This window comes from Haliaeetus albicilla, chromosome 5 (genome assembly GCF_947461875.1).
Source record: "Haliaeetus albicilla chromosome 5, bHalAlb1.1, whole genome shotgun sequence".
In the NCBI taxonomy this organism is placed as follows: domain Eukaryota; kingdom Metazoa; phylum Chordata; class Aves; order Accipitriformes; family Accipitridae; genus Haliaeetus; species Haliaeetus albicilla.
The window spans coordinates 50399353-50420287 of record NC_091487.1 but is presented as its reverse complement, the minus strand read 5'-3'; the positions used below and the strand labels follow the sequence as shown (position 1 = coordinate 50420287).

The 20935-nt window shown below is 49.7% G+C and overlaps 1 protein-coding gene and 1 long non-coding RNA gene across 4 annotated transcripts; one reads left to right on the top strand and one right to left on the bottom strand.

The window, feature by feature from the left end:
* Positions 1 to 1125: 1125 nt before the first annotated feature.
* LOC138685545 (uncharacterized) lies at positions 1126 to 8304 on the bottom strand. 3 transcript variants are annotated; one of them, XR_011324851.1, is made up of 5 exons: positions 8050 to 8304; positions 6425 to 6698; positions 6168 to 6257; positions 4722 to 5031; positions 1126 to 3244 (listed from the first exon to the last, which is right to left on the bottom strand). It is a non-coding gene; the product is annotated as an uncharacterized lncRNA (long non-coding RNA). The 3 variants fall into 3 exon arrangements; XR_011324850.1 differs by lacking the exon at positions 1126 to 3244 and having other exon boundaries at positions 4580 to 5031; positions 6168 to 6248; positions 6422 to 6698; XR_011324849.1 differs by lacking the exon at positions 1126 to 3244 and having other exon boundaries at positions 4580 to 5031.
* A 5868-nt stretch (positions 8305 to 14172) lies between these two features.
* LOC138685554 (uncharacterized) lies at positions 14173 to 19982 on the top strand. The gene is given in 4 exon segments (XM_069784730.1): positions 14173 to 14820; positions 14823 to 14988; positions 15835 to 16337; positions 19537 to 19982. Coding segments are annotated over 4 exon segments (1707 nt in total). The 5' UTR covers positions 14173 to 14228.
* The last annotated feature ends 953 nt before the right edge of the window (positions 19983 to 20935 follow it).

Here is a 20935-nt window from a genome sequence, read left to right as displayed (position 1 = left end):
TACCGGCTCACTGGGTAAAACCGTGGAAATCTTCCGCCACTGTGAATGGGAGGAACACCACAACAGACAACCCAGGGGATAAAGGAGACAACGAGAGCTAGTGGTCAACTTTGTCATCGCTGCAGTTTGTCAAGAGCTTTAACGCAATTAAGAAAGCTGTCATTTCGGCTTAGAGCATTTGGCTGCAGGATGGGGACTTAGGAGTTGGTTTGTATCTTTGTTAAAAATCTGGGTTTCTTTTATTCTTGTGTATTTTATTAGGTATAATGTTGCTTTTACTGTATTTAATTAGCTGTGTTCATAGATCTTTGCAAAGGGCAATACAGCAGGTGTTAATTGATGGGGGAAAAAAAATGAAAAAAAAATGAAAAAAAAAAAAGGAGTAGGGAATCTCTCTCCACAAGAAAAGTTAGCTAAAGCCACTTATGTTTTAAATTGCCTAAATCATTGATCTGATGCAGGTGGTCCACCGATATTTAGACACCTTTTATCCGCATATCAGGAGCGGCCGGAAATTAGGGATACAGGCCCACGATGGACTCCCGCTCAATTTGTACAGCCATCATCATCTGGAACATCCCAGAGGGTGCGGCAATATAAATACCACCTCAACCAAAAACTAAGTGTAGGTCACCTTGGCCAATATAACAGGTCAAGATTCTCTGTGCACTGCAACCGCATCACAAAGCCCACGAACCAATAGACAGGATGGCTACGACTCGTGCAGCGCGCCTGGCCAGCGAGCACATGTGTCATAGGTTGCAACTGAGGCGGATTTTGGCACCCGCTGGCCACGTGTGCTGAAATCCGTTCCTCTGCAAATGTATAAAGACCGGGATTTTCTGAAGAGCATCGGGCTGGTGTACGGCAAGGCCATCGTTGCCTCCATGGGGACGCCCACGCAAAGCTGGCACCTACCGATTGCTGGGCTGAGTTTGCGGAGCAAGACAGCACAAGAATATACAGATGGTCCATCCTTGTATGTTGCAATGTGTTTAAAAATCGATAGATCAAGTAAGGCTGTGTTAATTGATGGAAAACAAAAAAGGGGGAACTGTGGACACATATTTAGCTAATGGTCACAAGAGCATTCCAGATGCCTTTAGAAGGCCTTGAACAGAATAAACAAGACCACAAAAAAAGAAAGATGCCAATTAGAAGAACACAGGTGCATATTCCACGATAAAGGGGACTTGGCACAAAGAACCTCAATTCAGCAGTTTATCTTGACCAATTAGACTGAGACAAGTTTCGCATGTTTTAGTTAGTATAACCAATTATGTCTTATGTTTATGCGCGTGTACAGTGTTGATATAACCAATCATTAAGTGTAACTAGGCGTGTGGACAGCACGTGAATAATGTGTGTAACCAATAGTAAAATAGCTAAACGCATGTACGGATGTAACCAATGTATAAAAATGTCTGATGCTCTAGTAAAAGGTCTTCAACTATGATCATATTGATCTGTCATTGAGTCCACGATTATGCTCCCGCACTGTTGTGCTTGTGAATAGGCTGCCAAGGGAAGGTGAAGACCAGCAACAGCTTTCAGGGCTGGCAAATTCCTTGCGGGAGGAGCAGCTGGACGTTTGCTTTTTCGGAATGAGGCTCTGCCGAGAACGAGCGCCATGAGTTGTTCCGACTCTGGGAAAGCACAGATCCCCAGGGCTGTTGTGCCTGTCCTTCCCCCAGCTTTATATGCTGAGCATGACATCCTATGGTCTGGAATAGCCCTGGGGTCAGTCGGGGTCGGCTGTCCCAGCTGTGTCCCCTCCCAGCTCCTTGTGCAGCCCCAGCCTGCTCCTGGTGGGGCAGGGTGAGAAGCAGAACAGCCCTTGACTCTGTGCAAGCACTGCTCAGCAGCAACAAAAACATTCCTGTATTATCAGCACTGTTTTCAGCACAAATCCTAAACGTAGCTCCATTCTAGCTACTGGGAAGGAAATTAACTCTATCCCAGCCAAAACCAGCACAGGGTACATGACAACAGGGTACATGACAGAGACAAAAGAATTAAAAAATGGGGACAGCTCACTAAACAAACAGACATAGGAAGAAAGTTTAAAAGGCAATGGGCTACATGACAGACAGGAGTAACTTAAAGACAGTGAATAGGTTAAAGTAGACATAGAAAGAAAAAGTAAAAAGCAACAGGGTATGCAATAGTGAGGAAAGAATTAAAAAAAACAGTGATACATAGCTTGATAGAAGTAGACATAGAAGGAAAATTTAAGAAGTGATTGGGTACAGGACAGAAAAAAAATTTTCAAAATAGCCCCAGTGAACTAAAACTGAGAAATATAAAGGAAATTTAAAAGTGACGGGGCAAGGACAGAGAGTAAAAAATTAAAAAATAAAGACAGTGAACTGGATAAAAGTAGACATAGAAAGCAAATTTTAAAAGCAACAGGGTACACAACAGACAGGAAATGATTAAAAAACAGCAATAGGCAGCTTCATAAAAGTAGATGTAGCATCGTGGTTTAACCCTGGCTGGCAACTAAGTACCATCCAGCTGCTCACTTACTCCCCACAGTGGGATGGGGGGAGAATTGGGAGGGTAAATGTGAGAAACTCATGGGTTGATATGAAAAGTTTAATAATTAAAAAGACTTTTTTTATAAAAGTTGTAAGAGGGAAAAAAAACCCCAAACCAACAGAGAGAGAGGAAAAGAAAAGCCAAGAAAAACAAGCAATGCAAATGAAAACCATTGCTCACCACCAGCTGAGCAATGCCCAGCTAGTCCCAAGCAACTGGGTACAGGACAGAGAGGGAGAAATTAAAATACAGGGTCAGGGAGACAGATGGGACATAGAAAATAAATTTTAAAAGTAACAGGGTACAAGGCGGTGCAGAAAAAGTAAAAAACAGGGAGAAGCTGGTTAGAGAGGCATATTAAAAATGTAAAAGGCAACAGGATACTGGGCAGAGTATAACAAGTTTTGAGCCATACACATGGGTGGGCAGGCAGAGAGGGAGGTGGAGGAAGGGAGGCAGGCAGACACCTAAAGAAGGGTGGGTCAGGATGTAGAGGAGAGGATGCGCGACTCACCACAGCTCCTGGTGCTGGCAGGAGACCTTCACCACCCCGATGCTTCTCTCTCTGCCTCTGCCCCTTCCTCCTCCCCAGTGCCGGCTGCCCGACCCTCAGCCACTCGGCAGCACGCAGCGGACGCTTCAAAGCTCCTTATCCACAAGGCTTCCTTGATACATGGCGGCTCACACATGTAGCCAACAGAGGCTGGGAACAGCTCAGAGGGATCCTTCCTTGCCACAGGGACTGGCCATTCCTTGCTGGAGGCACCTGCCAGCAGGACCCCCTTGGACTCCCTTCTCAGACAGTTCCCCTCCATCAGCTCCCTGAGGCAGGCTTGCCCAGGCAGCCCCCTTTACAGCTGGAGCCCCTTCACACTGCAGGGCCAGCCCCATCATCAGCCTCACTGGCCACACCTGGGGCTGCCCCAGCCCCAGCTGGAGCCCATCAGGAACAGGGGCCATTGCCAAAGTCCCACAGCACATCACCCCCACCCCTGCACCTACCCACATCCAGGGACACAGAGGAGGCAGGAAAAATTTATTCCTTAATGCATATAAGAAATCCTGGCAGTGAGTTGGCTACAAGGCTCAGTGCCCAAAGGCTGCAGGACAGGGGGATAAAAGGGAAGAGAAAAGCAGGAGGAAGGACAGAGAGACATAGAGGTGCAAGACAGGGAGCCAGCAAATGGGATGCTGGGAACAAGAGAGGGACAAGGAGCAGGAAAACGGTGTAGAGAGAGAAGAGCGGAGAGACTGAGCAAAACAACAGGGATAGAGATGGAGGAATAAATAATAGGAAGCAGGGGAGAGAAGGGGAAGGGACTGGCAGGACAACAAGATAGAGACAGGACAAGGGACAGGGAAACATTCTGAAGTGATAGGGGAGAAGAAACAGCAAGAATTAGAAAACAGAAACAGGGAGCCAGGTACACAGAAAAATTTTCAAAAAGCAACAGCATACAAGAAACATAGGCAAGAACTAACAAACAGGCACAGGGAGAAAGAAAGAGGGAGATGTAGAAAGAAAATGTAAGAAGTGACAGGGTACAGGACAGAGAGGGAAGAGTTAAGAACTAGAGACAGGGAGATGGATAGAAGGAAACATAGAAAGAAAATTTTGAAAGGAAAAAGTAGGTACATGGAGTTGCACAGAGGGAGACGTAAGAATTAAATTTGAAAAGCAACAGGGTACAAGAAACACAGGCAAGAAATTAAAATAAGGTCAGGGAGACAGAGAGAGGGAAAGGTAGCAAGAAAATTTTAAAAGCAACTGGATTTAAGAAACATACAAGAATTTAAATAGGGATGGAGAGGTAGAAACAAAGTTTCAAAAGTGATGGCATACAAGAAACATAGGCAAGATTTAAAAAATAGGGACAGGGAGCCTGAGAGAAGGAAACTGTGGTGGGTTGACCTTGGCTGGCTGACAGGTGCCCACCAAGCCACTCTTATCATTTCCCCTCCTCAACAAGACAGGAGGGTACAAAATACAACAGAAAAGCTTGTGGGTCAAGATAAGGACAAAGAGATCACTCACCAATTACTGTCACAGGCAAAACAGGCCTGACTTGGGGAAATTAATTTAATTTATTGTCAATCAAAATCAGAATAGGATAATGAGAAATAAGAACAAATCTAAAAAACCTTCCCCCTGCCCCTCTTTTTTTTTTTCCTGGGCTCACCTTCACTCCTGACTTCTCCACCTGCTCCCCACCCTGAGCAGTGCAGGGGGGTTGCAGTCAGTTCATCCCAAGTTGTCTCTGCTGCTCCTTCCTCCTTCATGCTCTTCTGTTCCAGTGTGGGGTCACTCCCATGGGGCCACAGGTCCTGCCAGAAAACCTGCTCCAGTGTGGGCTCCTCTCCACAGCATCACAGCCTCCTATGGGTGCATCCGCCTGCTCTGCTCGTCGGCTGCAGGTGGATATCTGCTCTACCACGGACCTCCGTGGGCTGCAAGGGGACAGCCTGTGTCACCATGGTCTTCACCACAGGCTGCAGGGGAATCTCTGCTTTAGCACCTGGATCACCTTCCTCCTTTTCCTTCTTCACTGACCTTGGTGTCTGCAGGGCTGACAGCTTCTGCACAGCATTTTATTAGCCCTTCTTAAATATCACAAAGGTGCTACCAGCAATGCAGGTTGGCTCAGTTTCGATCAGTAGCAGATCCATCTTGGACCTGGAACTGGCTGTGCCCAACATGGGGGCAAGTCCTGGCGTCCTCTCACAGAACCCACCTCTGCAGCCCCTGCCCCTCCTCCCCCCCCCCAGCTCGCCACACAAATCCACTACAACAGCGATTGGCTACAGGGCAGAGAGGGGGGATTGAAAAGTAGGGAAAGGGAGACAGAGAGAGGTGGGGAGGAGGGGGCGGGGAACAGCAATGGGCTACAGGACAGAGAGGAGGAACTAATAAAATGGGAGAGGGTACCAGACAGAGAGATGGAGAAAAACAAAGATTAGGGATGGGCCACAGGGCAGGAGGAGGAATTACAAAAGGGGACAGTGAGGTGGACAAGAGAGAGACTGAGAAATATCAAAATCACTGATGATCTAAAGGGGAGAGAAAGGGGAAATAAAGGTTAGGGACACGGAGGGGAGAGAGAGGGAAATAAAGATTAGAGACCGGGAGGCAGACAGAGAGAGAATGGTAAAGACAAAAATGGGCTATGGGACAGTGAGGGAAGAAGTTAAAACAAAGGGAGAGGGACCTGGAGCAAGAGAATCTAAGAAAATAAAAGTGTATCTAGAATACAGGGCAGAGAAAGGAATTTAGAAATAGAGACACAGTGTCAGACAGGTGAGAGCAGCGGGAATTGTGAAAGGGCTAAAGGGCAGGCAGGGAGGAATTAACAAGATTGGGATAAGAAGACAGATGGAAAAAGACAAAATAGTGATGGGGACAGAGGATAAAAAAAGAGGGATGGGACAAGACAGAAGTGCAGAGAGAAAAAGATAACAGAGAGGCAGAACAACAGAGAAAAAGAGGCACTTGGAGAACAAGAGAGGGAGAGGTGCAGGAAGAAAAAGAAAAAAAAAAATGACAGCAGTGAAAGAGAAGGTGGGGGCAGAGAGGGACCGGGATGCAGAAGAGGGGTGACGCAGCCCCAGGGGTCCAGGACTCACTGTACCTCCTGCTCTTGGAGCTGCTGGGAGAATTTACCAGCTCAGACATGTCTGTCTCTCTCGCCCTCTCCCTTTCTCCTCTGTAGCTGCAGTCACTTGACATCCACCTAAGAAAACAGATTGGTGTCTCACACCTCTTACAGCATGAGGCTTCCTAGAAACACAGACTCACATGCGCACATACTACGTGGCTGTACTGTGCTTCTGCTTACGCATACAGACCCTGCCGTGCACATTGGTCATCGGATCTGCTGAGGACTACGCTGATCCTTCCTCACCCGAACAGGCAGGCTATCTCCCGTCTGCAGCTGCCGGCTGGATCCCCTTTATTCTATTCTTCAGCAGCTTCACCTTTCTGCGGCCTCTCCAGCTTCAGCAGCTCCCGTCCACAGCCAGTAAGCGCTCCGCCTGTCCCTCTGTGCTCCCGCGCCTCGAGGAGAGGGAGGCCAGGCAGAGACAGCCCACGCAAGCCTGAGGCTGCTGCAGTCAACGGCATCCCCGGGGACGAACGGACAACCGCACTCACAGCGTGGCCTCTGGGAGAGGGAAAGAGGCAGCAGTGACCGTTATTACCGTAGCTCGACCCTGGCCGGAGCCCCTCCTTCCGCAGGGGCTTCCGCAGACGCCGCTCGTTCCCCGCGCCGCTGCTAACGGCACCCACGTTCAGGGAGACTCGAGAACATCGCAGGGCCAGCTTGCTGCCCTCACGACAGGGCTCGGGGGCTGCCTGCGGCTACAGCACAGGCTTCAGGGGAGGGGCTGGAGCTGGGGGCAGCCGCACGGGCCGAGCGAAGGCGCCGGGGGAGCTCCGGCGACTCGGGGAGGCGCCCGCTGGCCGCGCCTGGGGGGTGCCCGCCTCCGTCCCCTCTTCCCTTCTATCGGCTCTCGGGGAACTGCCCGCCGCTGCCCTGGCCCGGCTCGCCTCCGGCGGACCGGGAGCCTGCCGCGGCGGCCGCTTCGCAGCTTCCCGTCCCGCCAGCCCCGCGCGGCCAGGAGGCACCCCCCGCCACCGCCCCCGCCGGAGGGGATCGCTCGCCTCACCCGCGGTCCCGGCGCTCGCCCGCTGCCGCTGAGACCCCCGCCCTGCGCGCCACCACGCTGCTCCCAGGGACCGCGCATGCGCCGGAGGGGTCAGAGCCGGCGAGCGAACGCCGGGCTGCCCCACGCGCAGGACGGCGCATGCGCCCGGGAGGCGCGTCCGCACGGCTGGTCGGGGAGCGGGCGCAGCGGGAAGCCCGCGGAAAACCACGCGAAACCGGCAACGCTCCTGAGGCTGACCTGGTCGGACTCCGGGGGCCGCGGCGGCAGCCAGGACTACGCCGCGCCCGAGAGCCACGCTGCCGCCCGGCCGCCGAGTCCGCGAAAACTACAGCTCCCGGCATGCCCCGGGAGGCAGCCTGCCCCGCTGCCTGACCCCGAGGGGACGCCGCTTCCGTTTCCGCTCACCCCCACGCCGGCGCAGCCGCAGTTCCCGCCGAGCCCCCAGCGCCACTCCGGGCAGCTCCGGCGCGCTTTCGCCGCCCGGCTCCGGCACGGCTCGGCACCCCCCGCCCGGCTCCGGCTCCGGGCAGCGCCCGCCGCCGCCGCCGCTCCGGCACGGCGCGGCACCCCCCGCCCGGCTCCGGCTCCGGGCAGCGCCCGCCGCCGCCGCTCCGCCACGGCGCGGCCCCGCTGCCGCTCCGTGCGTCCGACACGGGCCCCGCCGTCCTCCTCGGGGCTTTCCCCGGGACCCGCCGGGCGACTGCGCAGCGCCTCCACGTGCTCCCAGCCCCCCCTGTGAGCCCTCAGCCCCCCCCGCCCCCGGCCTCGGCACAGGCGGCCCCCACCTCCCCCGGGCCACCCCCGCCTGGGACCTTCGCGGTCCGAGGGGCGCCCGGCCCCGCTCACCTTCTCCCTCGGGGCAGCCGCAGCCCGGCCACCGCTCCGCTCCTGCCTGGGCTCCCACGGGCCCCGCCCCGGCCGACCCCCCTTTCCCGGGAGGGGCCGTCGCCATCAGCCTCAGGGGCCGCACCTGGGGCTCCTCCAGCCCCGGCCCGCAGCTGGAGCCCAGCAGGAACAGGGGGGGCACGGCCCGACCCCCCCAGCGCCTCACCTCCTCCTCCCCTGGGCTCCCTCACGGCCCCTCGCCCCGTGCAAAGGGAGGGCAAAGGGGACGGACGGCCAGCGTTTATTTAACTCAGCCAGCCAGCGAGTCCGCTCCGGAGCTAAGGCCCCCCCGACGCTCCCCCTGCCCCTGGGACACCTCGGCAGTCGGTCCCGGAGCCACGCTCGTCGGTCCGTCGGGGAACGCGCGGTCGGTCGGCTGGCGCCTGGAGCGATGGGCTGCCAAAACCGAGGAGCAGCACACTAGGAGAGAGGAGAAAAGCGGCAGCTGGCTGGACAGCGGGGGTGTAGGGAGAAAGCAGGGAGCGGGTCCCAGAGAGAAGGACGGGGACAGGGAGCCCGACAGGGATGGAGAAAGAAGCGGCAGGGAGAGAGGAAGAGAGGGAGCATGAAGAGGGAGCGGGGCGGCACAGAGACCAGCCGGGGAGCAGGATGGAGAAGCAGGAAAAACCTGGGATGGGCAGCATGACAGAGAGGGAGGAAAGAACAGCAGGGGCAGGGAGTTGGACTGAGAGAGATGGAGTAAGACAAAAACGGGACAAGGGACAAGGCAGAGAGGGAGGAATGAAACGATGGGGACAGGGAGCCGGGACAGCAAACGATGGAGGGAAGGGCTGGGGCTGTGGGGCGGTGGGGTGGAACAACACAAACCAAACCACATAGCTACATGCTACAGGGCAGAGAGGGAAAAATTAAGAAATAGGGACACAGAGGCAGAAAAAAAGAGAGCTGGAGAGCAAAAAGAATAGTGTTATTTAACCCCAGCCAGCAACTAAGTACCACGCAGCCGCTCGCTTACTTCCTCCCCACCCAGAGGGAAGGGGGGAGAGAATCGGGGGGGAATAAAAACTCATGGGTTGAGATAAGAACAGTTTAACAGGACAGAAAGAAAGAAAATAATGATAATAAAAACAATAATAAAATGACAATAGAAGAATTGGAATGTACAAAACAAGTGATGCACAATGCAATTGCTCATCACTCGCAGACCGATGCCCAGTCAGTTCCTGAGCAGCGATATCCCCCGCCTCCCAGGCCACCTCCCCCCAGTTTATATACCAGGCATGACATCACACAGTATGGAATACCCCTTTGGCCAGTTTGGGTCAGCTGTCCCAGCTGTGTCCCCTCGCAACTTCTTGTGCCCCTCCTGCCTTCTTGCTGGCTGGGCATGAGAAGCTGAAAAATCCTTGACTTAGTCTAAACTTAGTATAAATTGACTTAGTATAAATACTTGGCAACAACTGAAAACATCAGTGTGTTACCAACATTCTTCTCTTACTAAATCCAAAACAACACTATACCAGCTACTAGAAAGAAAACTAAGCCTGTCCAAGCCAAAACCAGGACAAATAGCAATGTGTACAAAAGAAGCGCGGAGGAATTCTAAAATATGGTCATCGGGGAACCAGAGACAGGGCCAAAATTTAAGCCCATCCCGTGCAAGACTTAACACCTTAGAGACTCAAATCTGCTTCACTGCCCCTCAACAGCCCACGCCCCACAGCTCCAGTCGTCTCATAAAACACTGTCGGCACGGCTGTCTGCAAAGCTCACTGACGGCTACTAGAGCCAAGATTACTGTACAACCCTTGCCTAAAGAATTAAGGCAAATCAAGATTTCACCCATAGACTCTTATTGCTCTTCAAACTACCCCTGACTCTAGATCCCCGGGCAGAGCAGCTCCAAGCCAAACGCACCCATGCACACAACACAGACCATTCAAGACCCTAGGGACTGTTCCCGAAGCACACGCCGCGCTCCCTGAGCACAAAGACTGATGATGGCATTGAGAGCCAAGGAAGGTCGAAGGCACACAAGACAGACTACACAAACTACACACCACCACAGACACAGGCTGGAACTGCCCTGCCCAGCACACGCTGGTCTCGTGCTGAAAAGCACCCCGCTCCCTTCATCTGCCCAAACAGGACTGCTCCTGCCCTCCTACTCTAACTTTAAAACCCCTCCCGGCAATTCCCAGCTGTGTCCCTCCGTCCCAGCCTCTCCCCAGCCCGGGTCCCTCAACTTAACTTTCTGAGGTCCAAGGGTACAAATCCATCCTCCGCAAAAATCACATCGGCTAACTGGGACGATCCAGCACTCGCCAAGTTCCTCTTCATCATCTACAGTGAAGACAAAAAAAAAAAAAAAAAAAAGGCAACAAAGTCAGAAAAGGCAGTAAGTAACCCATCAGCCAACACCAGCTACTTTCCCAACCCCCCACTTAATCACACACACACACCACAGTGTTATGCTTACCTGCTCTTTCCAGGGTCACACCCTGCGGCCATCATCTCTCACAGTACCTGAGACAGCAAGACACACAAAATTAGCACAGCACTCGCGAGAAGTCACTGGCCCTATGCTCCTCCTCCCTAAGCCACAGCTCACCTCAAAGGCTCATCCCATTCCAAAGCTGGCCCGCACAGCGCCTGCAAAACAAAAGGTACACGCTTAACCAAGCAACTACCTAATACTTTGATATTCAATACCGACCCAGCCCACAACCACCTCACCTTCTCAGACTGCACATCGGCCTGCGGCTTCACCCCTCCGAGGCTGCGTGCACCACCTGCAAAAAACAAACGACAAGGGATGCTTCTAACTTTGCCAACAATACAACACCTCCAAAGGAACAGTTCCTTTAACCCAGTAGTCACGACTCACCTTGCCCGAGTCACCTCCGGTACTGATGGCCCACTTCGGTCCTTGCTTCCTACCTTCAAAATAAAAGAAAAAAAGAACCCTATCAGCTAGTCATAGAGCCACCAGCCACATCTTCCCTCTTATTCCACTCACGGACCCACCTTCTTATGCTCCGCTCCCCTTCTCCGTCGCTCTGGGGCACGCAACTTGTCCCTCTGCATCTGAAAAAACCCCATATTGAACGAGTCACCAAGATGCAGAGAAAGAACTTAACAATTCCAGAGGTCTTGACTCCACCTACGAAGACCATCTGGAGTCCAACTACAGCCTGCCATCTTAGGAAAAAAGTGGCCAAACTTTAAGCCCATCCCGTGCAAGACTTAATACCTTAGAGACTCAAATCTGCTTCACTGCCCCTCAACAGCCCACGCCCCACAGCTCCAATCGTCTCATAAAACACTATCAGCACAGCTGTCTGCAAAGCTCACCGACGGCTACTAGAGCCAAGATTACTGTACAACCCTTGCCGAGCACCCGTTGAAAACTTTTTCGGCACTGGCCAAGCCCCTGTCGGAATTTTTTTCAGCACTGGCCGAGCCCCCGTCGGAATTTTTGTATGTACCGGCTAAGCCCCTGTCGAAAATTTTTTCGGTGCTGGTGGAGCCGCCGTCAAAATTTTTGTTGGTGCCGGCCGAGACCATGTCGAAAATTTTTATGGTGCCGGCCGAGCCCCCGTCGAAAAATTTTTCGGCGCCGCCCACCTGTAGAGAATTTTATTAGCGCCGGCCGAGCCCCCGTCATAGACGTTTTTGGCGCTGGCCGAGTCCCCATCGAAAATTTTTTTGGGGCCAGCTGAGCACCCGTCGAAAATTTTTTAGGTGCCAGCCCCCAGTAGAAAATTTTATTGGCACCCGCCGAGCCCCCGTCAAAGATTTTTTCAGCGCCAGCCGAGACCTGGTTGAAAACTTTTTCGGCGCCGGCCGAGACTCCATCAAAAACTTTTTTGGCGCCAGCTGAGCCCCTGTCAAAAATTTTTTCAGTGCCGGCCGAGGCCCTGTCGAAATTTTTGTCGGCGCCGGCTGAGACCCAGTCGAAATTTTTTCCGGTGCTGGCCGAGCCCCATCAAAATTTTTGTCAGTGCCGGCCGAGACCCCATCGAAAATTTTTTTGGGGCTGGGCAAGCCCCTGTAGCAATTTTTTTCAGCGCTGGCTGAGCCCCTGTTGACAATTTTTTCGGCAGCAGCCAATCCTGCGTTGAAATTTTTTTCTGCGCCAGGCGAGCCCCCTTCGAAATTTTTTTTGGTGCCGGCTGAGCCCCTGTCAAGAACATTTTCAGCACTGGCTGAGCTCCCATCGAAAATATTTTCAGTGCCGGCCGAGCTCCCGTCAAAAAGTTTTTAGGGGCCGGCCGAGCTCCCATCGAAAATATTCTGGGTGCTGGCTGAGACCCCATCGAAAATATTTTCGGCGCTGGCCGAGCCCCCGTCGAAAATTTTTTCGGGGCTGGCCGAGCCCCTGTCATAAACTTTTTTGGCGCAGGCCGAGCCCCCGACGAAATATTTTTCAGTGCCAGCTGAGCCCCCGTCGAAAATTTTTTTGGCACGGGCCAAGCCCCTGTCGAAAATATTTTCAGGGCCGGCTGAGCACCTGTTGAAAATTTTTTCGGGGCCAGCCGAGCCCCCATCAAAAATTTTTTCGGCGCCAACCAGGCCACCGTCGAATATTTTTTTGGGGCCGGCTGAGCCCCCATTGAAAATATTTTTGGTGCCGGCCAAGCCCCTGTCAAAAGTATTTTTGGGACCGGCCTAGCACCCGTCGAAAATTTTTTCGGGGCCGGCCGAGTCCCAGTCAAAATTTATTTCGGTGCTGGATGAGCCCCTGTAGAACATTTTTTGGATGAGGGCTCAGCTGCCGAAGAAAAAATTTTAGATGAGGGCTTGGCTGCCAGGGACTTTTTATTCGACAAGGGATCGGCTGCCAAAGAAAAAATTTTTGACGAGGGCTCGGCTGCCGAAGTAAAAATTTTCAACGAGGGATCTCCTGCCGAAGAAAAAATTTTCGATGAGGGCTCGCTTGCCAGGGACTTGTTTTTCGATGAGGGCTTGGCTGCCGAAGGAAACATTTTCGACAAAGGCTCAGCTGCCGGGGACCTTTTTTTCAACGAGGATTTGGCTTCTGAAAGAAAATTTTCTACGAGGGCTCTGCTGCCGAAGTAAAGATTTTCAATACGGTCTCGGCTGCCGGGGACTTTTTTTTCGATGAGGGCTTGGCTGCTGAAGAAAAAATTTTCAACGAGGGCTCGGCTGCCAAAGAAAAAATTTTCAACGAGGGTTCGGCTGCCGAAGAAAAAATTTTTGACGAGGGTTCCGCTGCTGGGGACCTTTTTTTTGACGAGGGCTCGGCTGCCGAAGAAAAAATTTTCGACAAGGGCTCTGTAAGAGACTGAATTGTTATCCTGAACCATTTACCTCAAAGATTGTTAGGTGTGAGGGACTGGGCTGTCACCTCAAGGAACTGTGAACTGCTTATCTTGAGCCCTTTGCCTCTAAGATGGCCATTTTAAGCAGGACACACCTCTGTCCATAAGGACAATTACCAGGCCATTGAGGCATCCGGAGGAGGAAACTGGCTGGAGCTTATCTGGTGTCGATCACGTGAAGGTCGTGTGATAGATGAAACCTGCAGCACATGACATCATCGAAATATGCCCTATTAAAAACTCGTAGAGACAAGCTGTTGTGGCCTTCTTCACCACCAAAGAATTGAAGATTGAGGACCGACAGGACGCTGCTGGATCCATGGTAGTGACCGTCCTTGCAACAACCACCACTGACTGCTTGCCTGAGGACCAACGGGATGCCGCTGGATCCATGGTGGTGACTATCCTTGCAACTCTATCCCGACTGCTTGCTTGATTTCTGCCTTTTCTTCCATTCTATCCTATCACCACCATTTTCCACTTTTGATACTTTTGATAATAAAAGCTCTTTTCACTATACGGCATTTGACCTCGTTTGAGTCTTAATCTCGCTCTTGGGATCATATCGAAACCTTCCCCGACATTGGATTGGGACATTTAAATTGGCGTCACAGACAGGATCCCTTGAGACAAGAGTCCCGTACTGTTTCCCTGCTTTAATACGTGAGACCTCTCAGGAACATAAGGGGTGCAGGCTTGTGTTGTGTTTGAAACTTTCCCTGCTTTAATACGTGAGACCTCTCAGGAACGTAAGGGGTGCAGGCTTGTGTTGTGCTGTGTTTGAAACTTTACGTGCTGCCTTCCTGAGACGACTGCTTCCCCACTTTGTATAAGATGAGTGATAGCAAAATTGCCCGTTTGGGGAAAGAAGCTTTGTTTGTTTTTTTAGAAAAACATAAAGCACGACCCTCTGTGCTTGGGATAGACTGGGGTCAGGGAAATTGGTATAATCTGCAGAGCGTTGTTGATCGGATGGTCGCTTTACAGAAAGATGCTAGAGTGCAGTCAGGGAAAGGAAAAGCAATTGTCTGTGCCGTTCTCGGTGCCAGTCTGGCCGCAGCAGTGGAGGATAGGGATTGCCACCTCACTGCAGAATCTCAAATTATTGAATCCCTCCAAAATCTTGTTCAGTCCCTTATGGGACAAGTGGCGGGATTAAAAGCACAACTTGAAGCAGAAAAGAACCAAGTGAAACATTTGCAAATTGCTCTTAAGGAGCAGCTCCTCGCGGGTACTGTCCGTGAGGAAATTCCTCCAAGATCAGAAACTGGCTACCCCTTTAAGGACCTGCAGGCAGCAAAAGAGAGAGTGGAGAAGTTAGAGCTGCCTTAATTGCAACTTTTAGTCAAAACTGAATATACTTATGATGATGAGCAGGACCAGTTCCCCCAAGTTACAACTAAAGAGGTCCCTTATACTGCCACTGAGGGGGGGGGGGACGGGACACGACGACGACACACCAGATTCTGTTGAGTGAAAAGGAGGCGGAAGGGTATTGGGGACCCGGAGTGTTTTTAACTACTGGGAATCACTGTGCCCCCTGGTCTTTAACCCAACGGGCAGCCTATTGGGCGGGGGGTTCTGTTACTGATTTGTTATTAGTTAGAATTAATCATATTTAATTTTAATAGGAATATGGAACTATAAGAACTATTTTAGCAAAATTATATATTGCATTTTATATATTTAACCAACAACTAACAGCTGCTGTGAAATCTCCTGTATAGCCCTGTACCAAGGCCAGAGGAATTGGTTAAAATCATCTAGTAGGAACATTTAGAACTTAGATAACAGATGTCAGAATTTCAAATTAATAAGAACTTAGGAACTTAAGAAAATGTATTATGTGTAACTATAAGAATTCGAGTATTGTCTGAAATCAGTTAACCACGGAAGCTTTGGTAAAGATTTACTTTGATCTAATTAACGAGAATTCCAATCAGTAGAGTTAAGTGAGATTAACCAATGATTGTTTTAGTATAAGAATATTGATGAGGTGGTGTGACTGAGGACCAATCACTAGAAATATTAAATTCAAGAATTAACATTGAATGTATTTTATGTAAATCTAATACATGATGGCAAAAAATCGTACTGCACAGAATCACATGAAAGGTCAACTATCGGACAAAGTGAGGAAGACTATGGAAGACCACCAGAGGGCTTCTGAAGACCACCAGAGACATTCACTGCGCCTGCGTAAAGGACATTTACATATGCTAAGAACTTCCCAGAAATCTAATGAATATGCATAACATTTCTCGGAAATCTAATGAATATGTATGAGTAAGTTTAATATAAGGTGTATGATTTTGGTGTTCAGGTGTGCGTGGTTCATGAGAGGACTCACCCGCGCACCCGGCCGTCAATAAAGAAATGTCTGCTTATCTACACTAAATTGGTGTTGATAAGTTCTTTATTCCGAGTTTTTCGGTAACAGTTCGAACCCCTTGGAGAGGGGGGATCCCCTCGCGATTACGGGGACTGTTGATCAATTAGTGGAGAGTGTGCAAAAGGCAGCTTGTCTGCAGAAGATGTATGATCGAAAATTGGAGCCTAGGCAGGAGTCCCCGATGATGATGTCGGTGGATCCTGAGGGAATGACTCCCCTTATACGGGGACTCCCTGATTCTCTGAAACCCATTGGTATACAATTACAAGGAAAGATACAGGCAATGCCCCAAGGCGAGAGTGTTGTGGCTGCTTCAGGAGGATTCACGCCTGATCAGCACAGACCCCCAGATAAGAAAATGTGGACCTGGGGAGAAGTGGCCCAGGAATTAATTAATTACGGGTGGAAGTATGGTCCTGTTAACCCTCCAGCCACCAAAACAGACTCCAGGGGCTTGAGGTGGGCTGAAGTAGAAATAGTTCCGTGCCCTGGGAGTGATAAGAGAACACCCCTTGCTAAACCGCCAGCGGGGAGAGATATCGCGAACAAACGTAATATACTGTGGGCGCGGGGATACCAGAGGGGATCCCGCGTGACTTAATGGATGGGATGCCAACAGACAAATTGGAAAAATTGGTAACAGGGTGGCCTGATAAATCAGCAAATAAATAAGTGGATTTTGAGAATACTACTCTTAGCGCACCCTCCCCGATTGATTTATCAGAACCAAATGCCACCCAAAAGCCGTCGGGAAACTAGATCCTTCGCCTTTCGGTGGTGAGCAGGGGGGCGAAAGTTGGATGTATATTAGACAGCTCACTGAAAACAGCCAGGGTGATTTACTAATTACAGGTATTGTGGGGCCAAGACAAGTCCCAGTCACCTTTTTGGTAGATACTGGAACTCATATTTCAGCTATTAAAACCAAAGACTCTGCTAACTGCGGAATTACACCCTCCAAACAGTGGCTTTTTGTGGCAGATACATTCGGCATTGTTCAGCCACAGGTATTAGCAATGGTCAGCCTGCGTTTGCTGGGAGAAGATAGTGCCACTACAGTGACAATGGTCGCGGGGGAGTTTCCACTTAACCTTTTAGGACTCGATGTTTTAAAGGGAAAAACCTGGACTGATAATAAAGGGAGACAGTGGTCATTTGGCTCTCTCACAATAGGTATTCGGCTGTTAGAAACCGTGCCACTGCTTCCCCCTTCAAAGCTTACGAATGTTAAGCCCTACCCGATACCCTTGGGGGCCAGAGAGGGAATAGCGCCTGTGTTAGAGGACTTAAAGGGACAGGGTATCGTGATTCCAACCCATTCTCCTTTTAACTCCCCGGTGTGGCCAGTGCGAAAACCTAATGGCAAGTGGAGATTGACTGTAGATTACCGCAGATTTAATGCAAATACCTGTCCATTGACAGCTGCGGTACCAAATATTGCTGAGCTTATAGCTACAATCCAGGAACAAGCCTACCCGATTATGGCAACAGTGGATGTTAAAGATATGGTTTTTTATGGTCCCCCTGCAAAGAGAGGATCAAGACCACTTTGCATTTACTTGGGAGGGTCAGCAATTTACTTTTACCCGACTCCCACAAGGGTATAAGCATTCCCCCACTCTAGCTCATCATGCACTAGCGCAGGAGCTAGAATTAATTCAGGCAGAGGAGGGGGTCAATGTTTATCAGTACATTGATGACATTCTTGTAGGTGAGGATGAAACAGAAAAGGTTCAGAAAACTCAGGATAATATAATCTCTCACTTGGAAAGCTTGGGGCTGAATATTCCACCAGAGAAGATACAAACACCCTCAAGCAAAGTAAAGTTTTTAAGAATTTGGGGGAAGGGAGGAATGACATGTATCTCCCCCACACCCTTTACTCATTGGATCAGATTAAAATACCAGAGTCAAAAAAGGATTTGCAGCACATACAAGGATTACTTGTGTTTTGGAGGAAACATATCCCTGATTTTTCAATTATTGCAAGACCGCTGTATGACTTGTTGCGAAAAGGGGCTCTGTGGGAATGGACTAAGCCCCACGAAAAGGCATTGCAGTTGCTAGTTTTTGAAGTGACTGCCCATCAAGCTCTCGGTCTTATTCACCCCACAGACCCTGTCCATATTGAATGGGGATTTGCCAAGAGTGGGCTATCAATACATTTATGGCAAAAGGGCCACAAAGGACCCACACGACCTATTGGGTTCTATTCTTGCAGTTTTAAGGATGCGGAAAAAAGATATACTGCTTGGGAGAAAGGTTTGTTTGTAGTCAGTTTAGCCTTGAGAGAGGCTGAACGAACTATTTGACAACAGCCTATAGTGCTTAGAGGCCCATTTAAAGTAACCAAACCAGTTTTAGCAGGAACTCCACCCCGTGATGGGGTGGCCCAGAGAGCCTCTGCGCAGAACAGTATCCAACCAGTCTTAGTTGAACTCCCCATAGTGGGAGCTATACCTCTGGTACTGGAAACCCCGATGAATAAATATGCTGGGAAAGCAAAAGATGCTCATGGAAAAGAAGATAAAATCAATACCAGGTGGATTATTCCATCTTTCTAATAACAGTTTACTTCCGGTTCCTTAGAACAAACCAAGTCTGTTTTTCTTTTCTCTTTCAGGTGAAGACTCTGGAGCCTGCCTGAAGGAATACATGAAGCTGTTGATTGTTTGTGTAGTTTTATCAGTGATTGCTTTGTTAATATTTATAGGATGCTTGATATACCACCACAGACATTGTTTTGGTCGATCACTGTCGCCGCCTTTAATATTTGGGGAAACTCCTGTACCCCCCTCTTTGACTTGGGGTGGCAAAATGAATTTATGGCTCTAGGCCAGCAAGTGACCAACACTTTTAATCTGACTAATTGTTGGGTATGTGGTGGGCCCTTAGGTTTAGAAAGCTGGCCATGGACTGCTGTCCCTATTTCCCTGAAATGGTTAGTGAGTAATTACAGTGAGGTCAAAAATTATTCTTACTGTGGTGAAGACACACAGCCCTGGACAATACGATACCCAGTCCAAGGTGAATATTGTCTGAACCGAACACAGAAAGATGGTATTCCCATGGGAAATAGCAAGTGCAACTGGACCTATACTTATGACAACCATTGCCTCACTGACAGTTGTAGACCAATTGATTGTTCAAACCATAGGGCAGCTGTGTCACTGCCAGAAGGGGATGACCAGGCATATTGTCACCTCTTGAGTTCCAGTTCTCCAAATTTTGTACCTTGCTGGCCCAGATGAGCTTGGGTGAATCAAACAGGACACAGGAAACAGTCTTCCCACTTTTGGTCTTCCACTAATCAGTCTAATAACTGTCTTAATGTTACCGGATTTTGGCACTGCGGTTCTGGTGCCTGGAAATGCAGACTCACTGATAAAACATATTCTCATCTCCCTGATGGGACTCAGATTTGGTGGTCAAGTGATAATAAAGACCACTGTCAGGGACATTTGAGCATAGGTCTGGATGGACTTACTATCTGTTGGGGCACCACAGAAGAAGTGGGAAAAACCATGGACAGGTTGTTGATGAACGGTCAGTCAGATCATCCTCTAGAGGTAGGTAATTCAACATATTTCCAATCACCACGGATATCTACCGGTTTGTTTGAAAATGGTGCACAAGCCTTAAAGGGTCACTATTGGGTGTGTGGCCAACGTGCCTACAAACTGCTACCAGCAAATTGGACTGGGGTGTGTTATGTGGGGGTAATTCGCCCCTTGTTTTGTCTGTTCCCAGAGGATGAAGGGGGTGGACTAGGTGTTAAGGTATATGATGATCTCAATCAATATTGGCGATCCATTGATACCTCTATAGCAGGTGGGAGTGGTCAAACCTGGGGCAAAGATGAGTGGACCCCTCAACGTATCATACAACATTATGGACCTGCCACCTGGAACCCCAACAAGTGGGTTAGAGGTGCTCAAGAACTTATCTATAACCTAAATCGCATCATCCGGTTCCAAGCTGTCCTAGAGATCATTACTAATGAGACAGCCTGTGACCTTGATCTATTGGCAGATCAAGCCACACAAATGCAAACAGCAATATTACAACATTGCATAGTTCTTGACTACCTGCTAGCCAAGGAAGGAGGTGTTTGTGGTAAACTAAATGATTCTAACTGTTGTTTAAAAATTGATGACAGTGAGAAAATTGTTAAACAAATTACTGAGGGAATATGAAAGCTGACCCATGTTCCTGTCCAGACATGGAAAGGCTGGGACTTTGACATGTTTTCCTAGCTCCCTGGTGGTTCATGGTTTAAGCAAATCCTGTTTTACTTGTTGTGTGGTTTTGCCATGTTGCTGTTCTTACCATGTATCATTCCATGTTTTATACAATTGATTCAATGTGTTGTAGCTAATAGGCAATTTGCAACTACTGTTTCACCTGACCGTGTTAAACAAATTTGCACTGTGCATGGAACCATACCATTGGTAGTACAGATTGTATGAAATGCTCTTTTCTGGCTTTTCTATATAGCTATCTTTTCTCAAAACCACCATGGGTCCTGAAGCAATCTTTGAGCCACTGGGGTGGTGTGAGAGACTGAATTGTTATCTCAAGCTGTTTGTCTCAATGATTGTTAGGTGTGAGAGACTGGACTGTCATCTCAAGCCATTCATCTCAAGAATTGTGAACTGCTTATCTTGAGCCCTTTGTCTCCGAAATGCCCTGTCTCAGCAGGACATTCCTCCATCCATAAGGACAATTACTAGGCCACTGAGGCATTCAGGACAGGAAACAGGCTGAAGCAGACAAGCATGCAAGAACGTGGAGGCTACCATTCTCATGGAAACTGTAGTCTTTGAGATAAGATACTAGTTTCTGGTGCTGATCACGTGAAGGTTGTGTGATAGACAAAACCTGCAGCGTGTGAACAGTTCATGTTCATACATATGTGCATACATCATCGAAATATGTCCTATAAAAAACCATGGAGACAAACCATGGTGTGAACAGTTCGTGTTCATACATATGTGCATACATCATCGAAATATGTCCTATAAAAAACCATGGAGACAAACCATGGTGTGCACCCACCACCAAAGAATTGAAGACTGAGGACCAATGGGACACCACTGGATCCATGGTGGTGACTATCCTTGCAACTCTATCCCGACTGCTTGCTTGA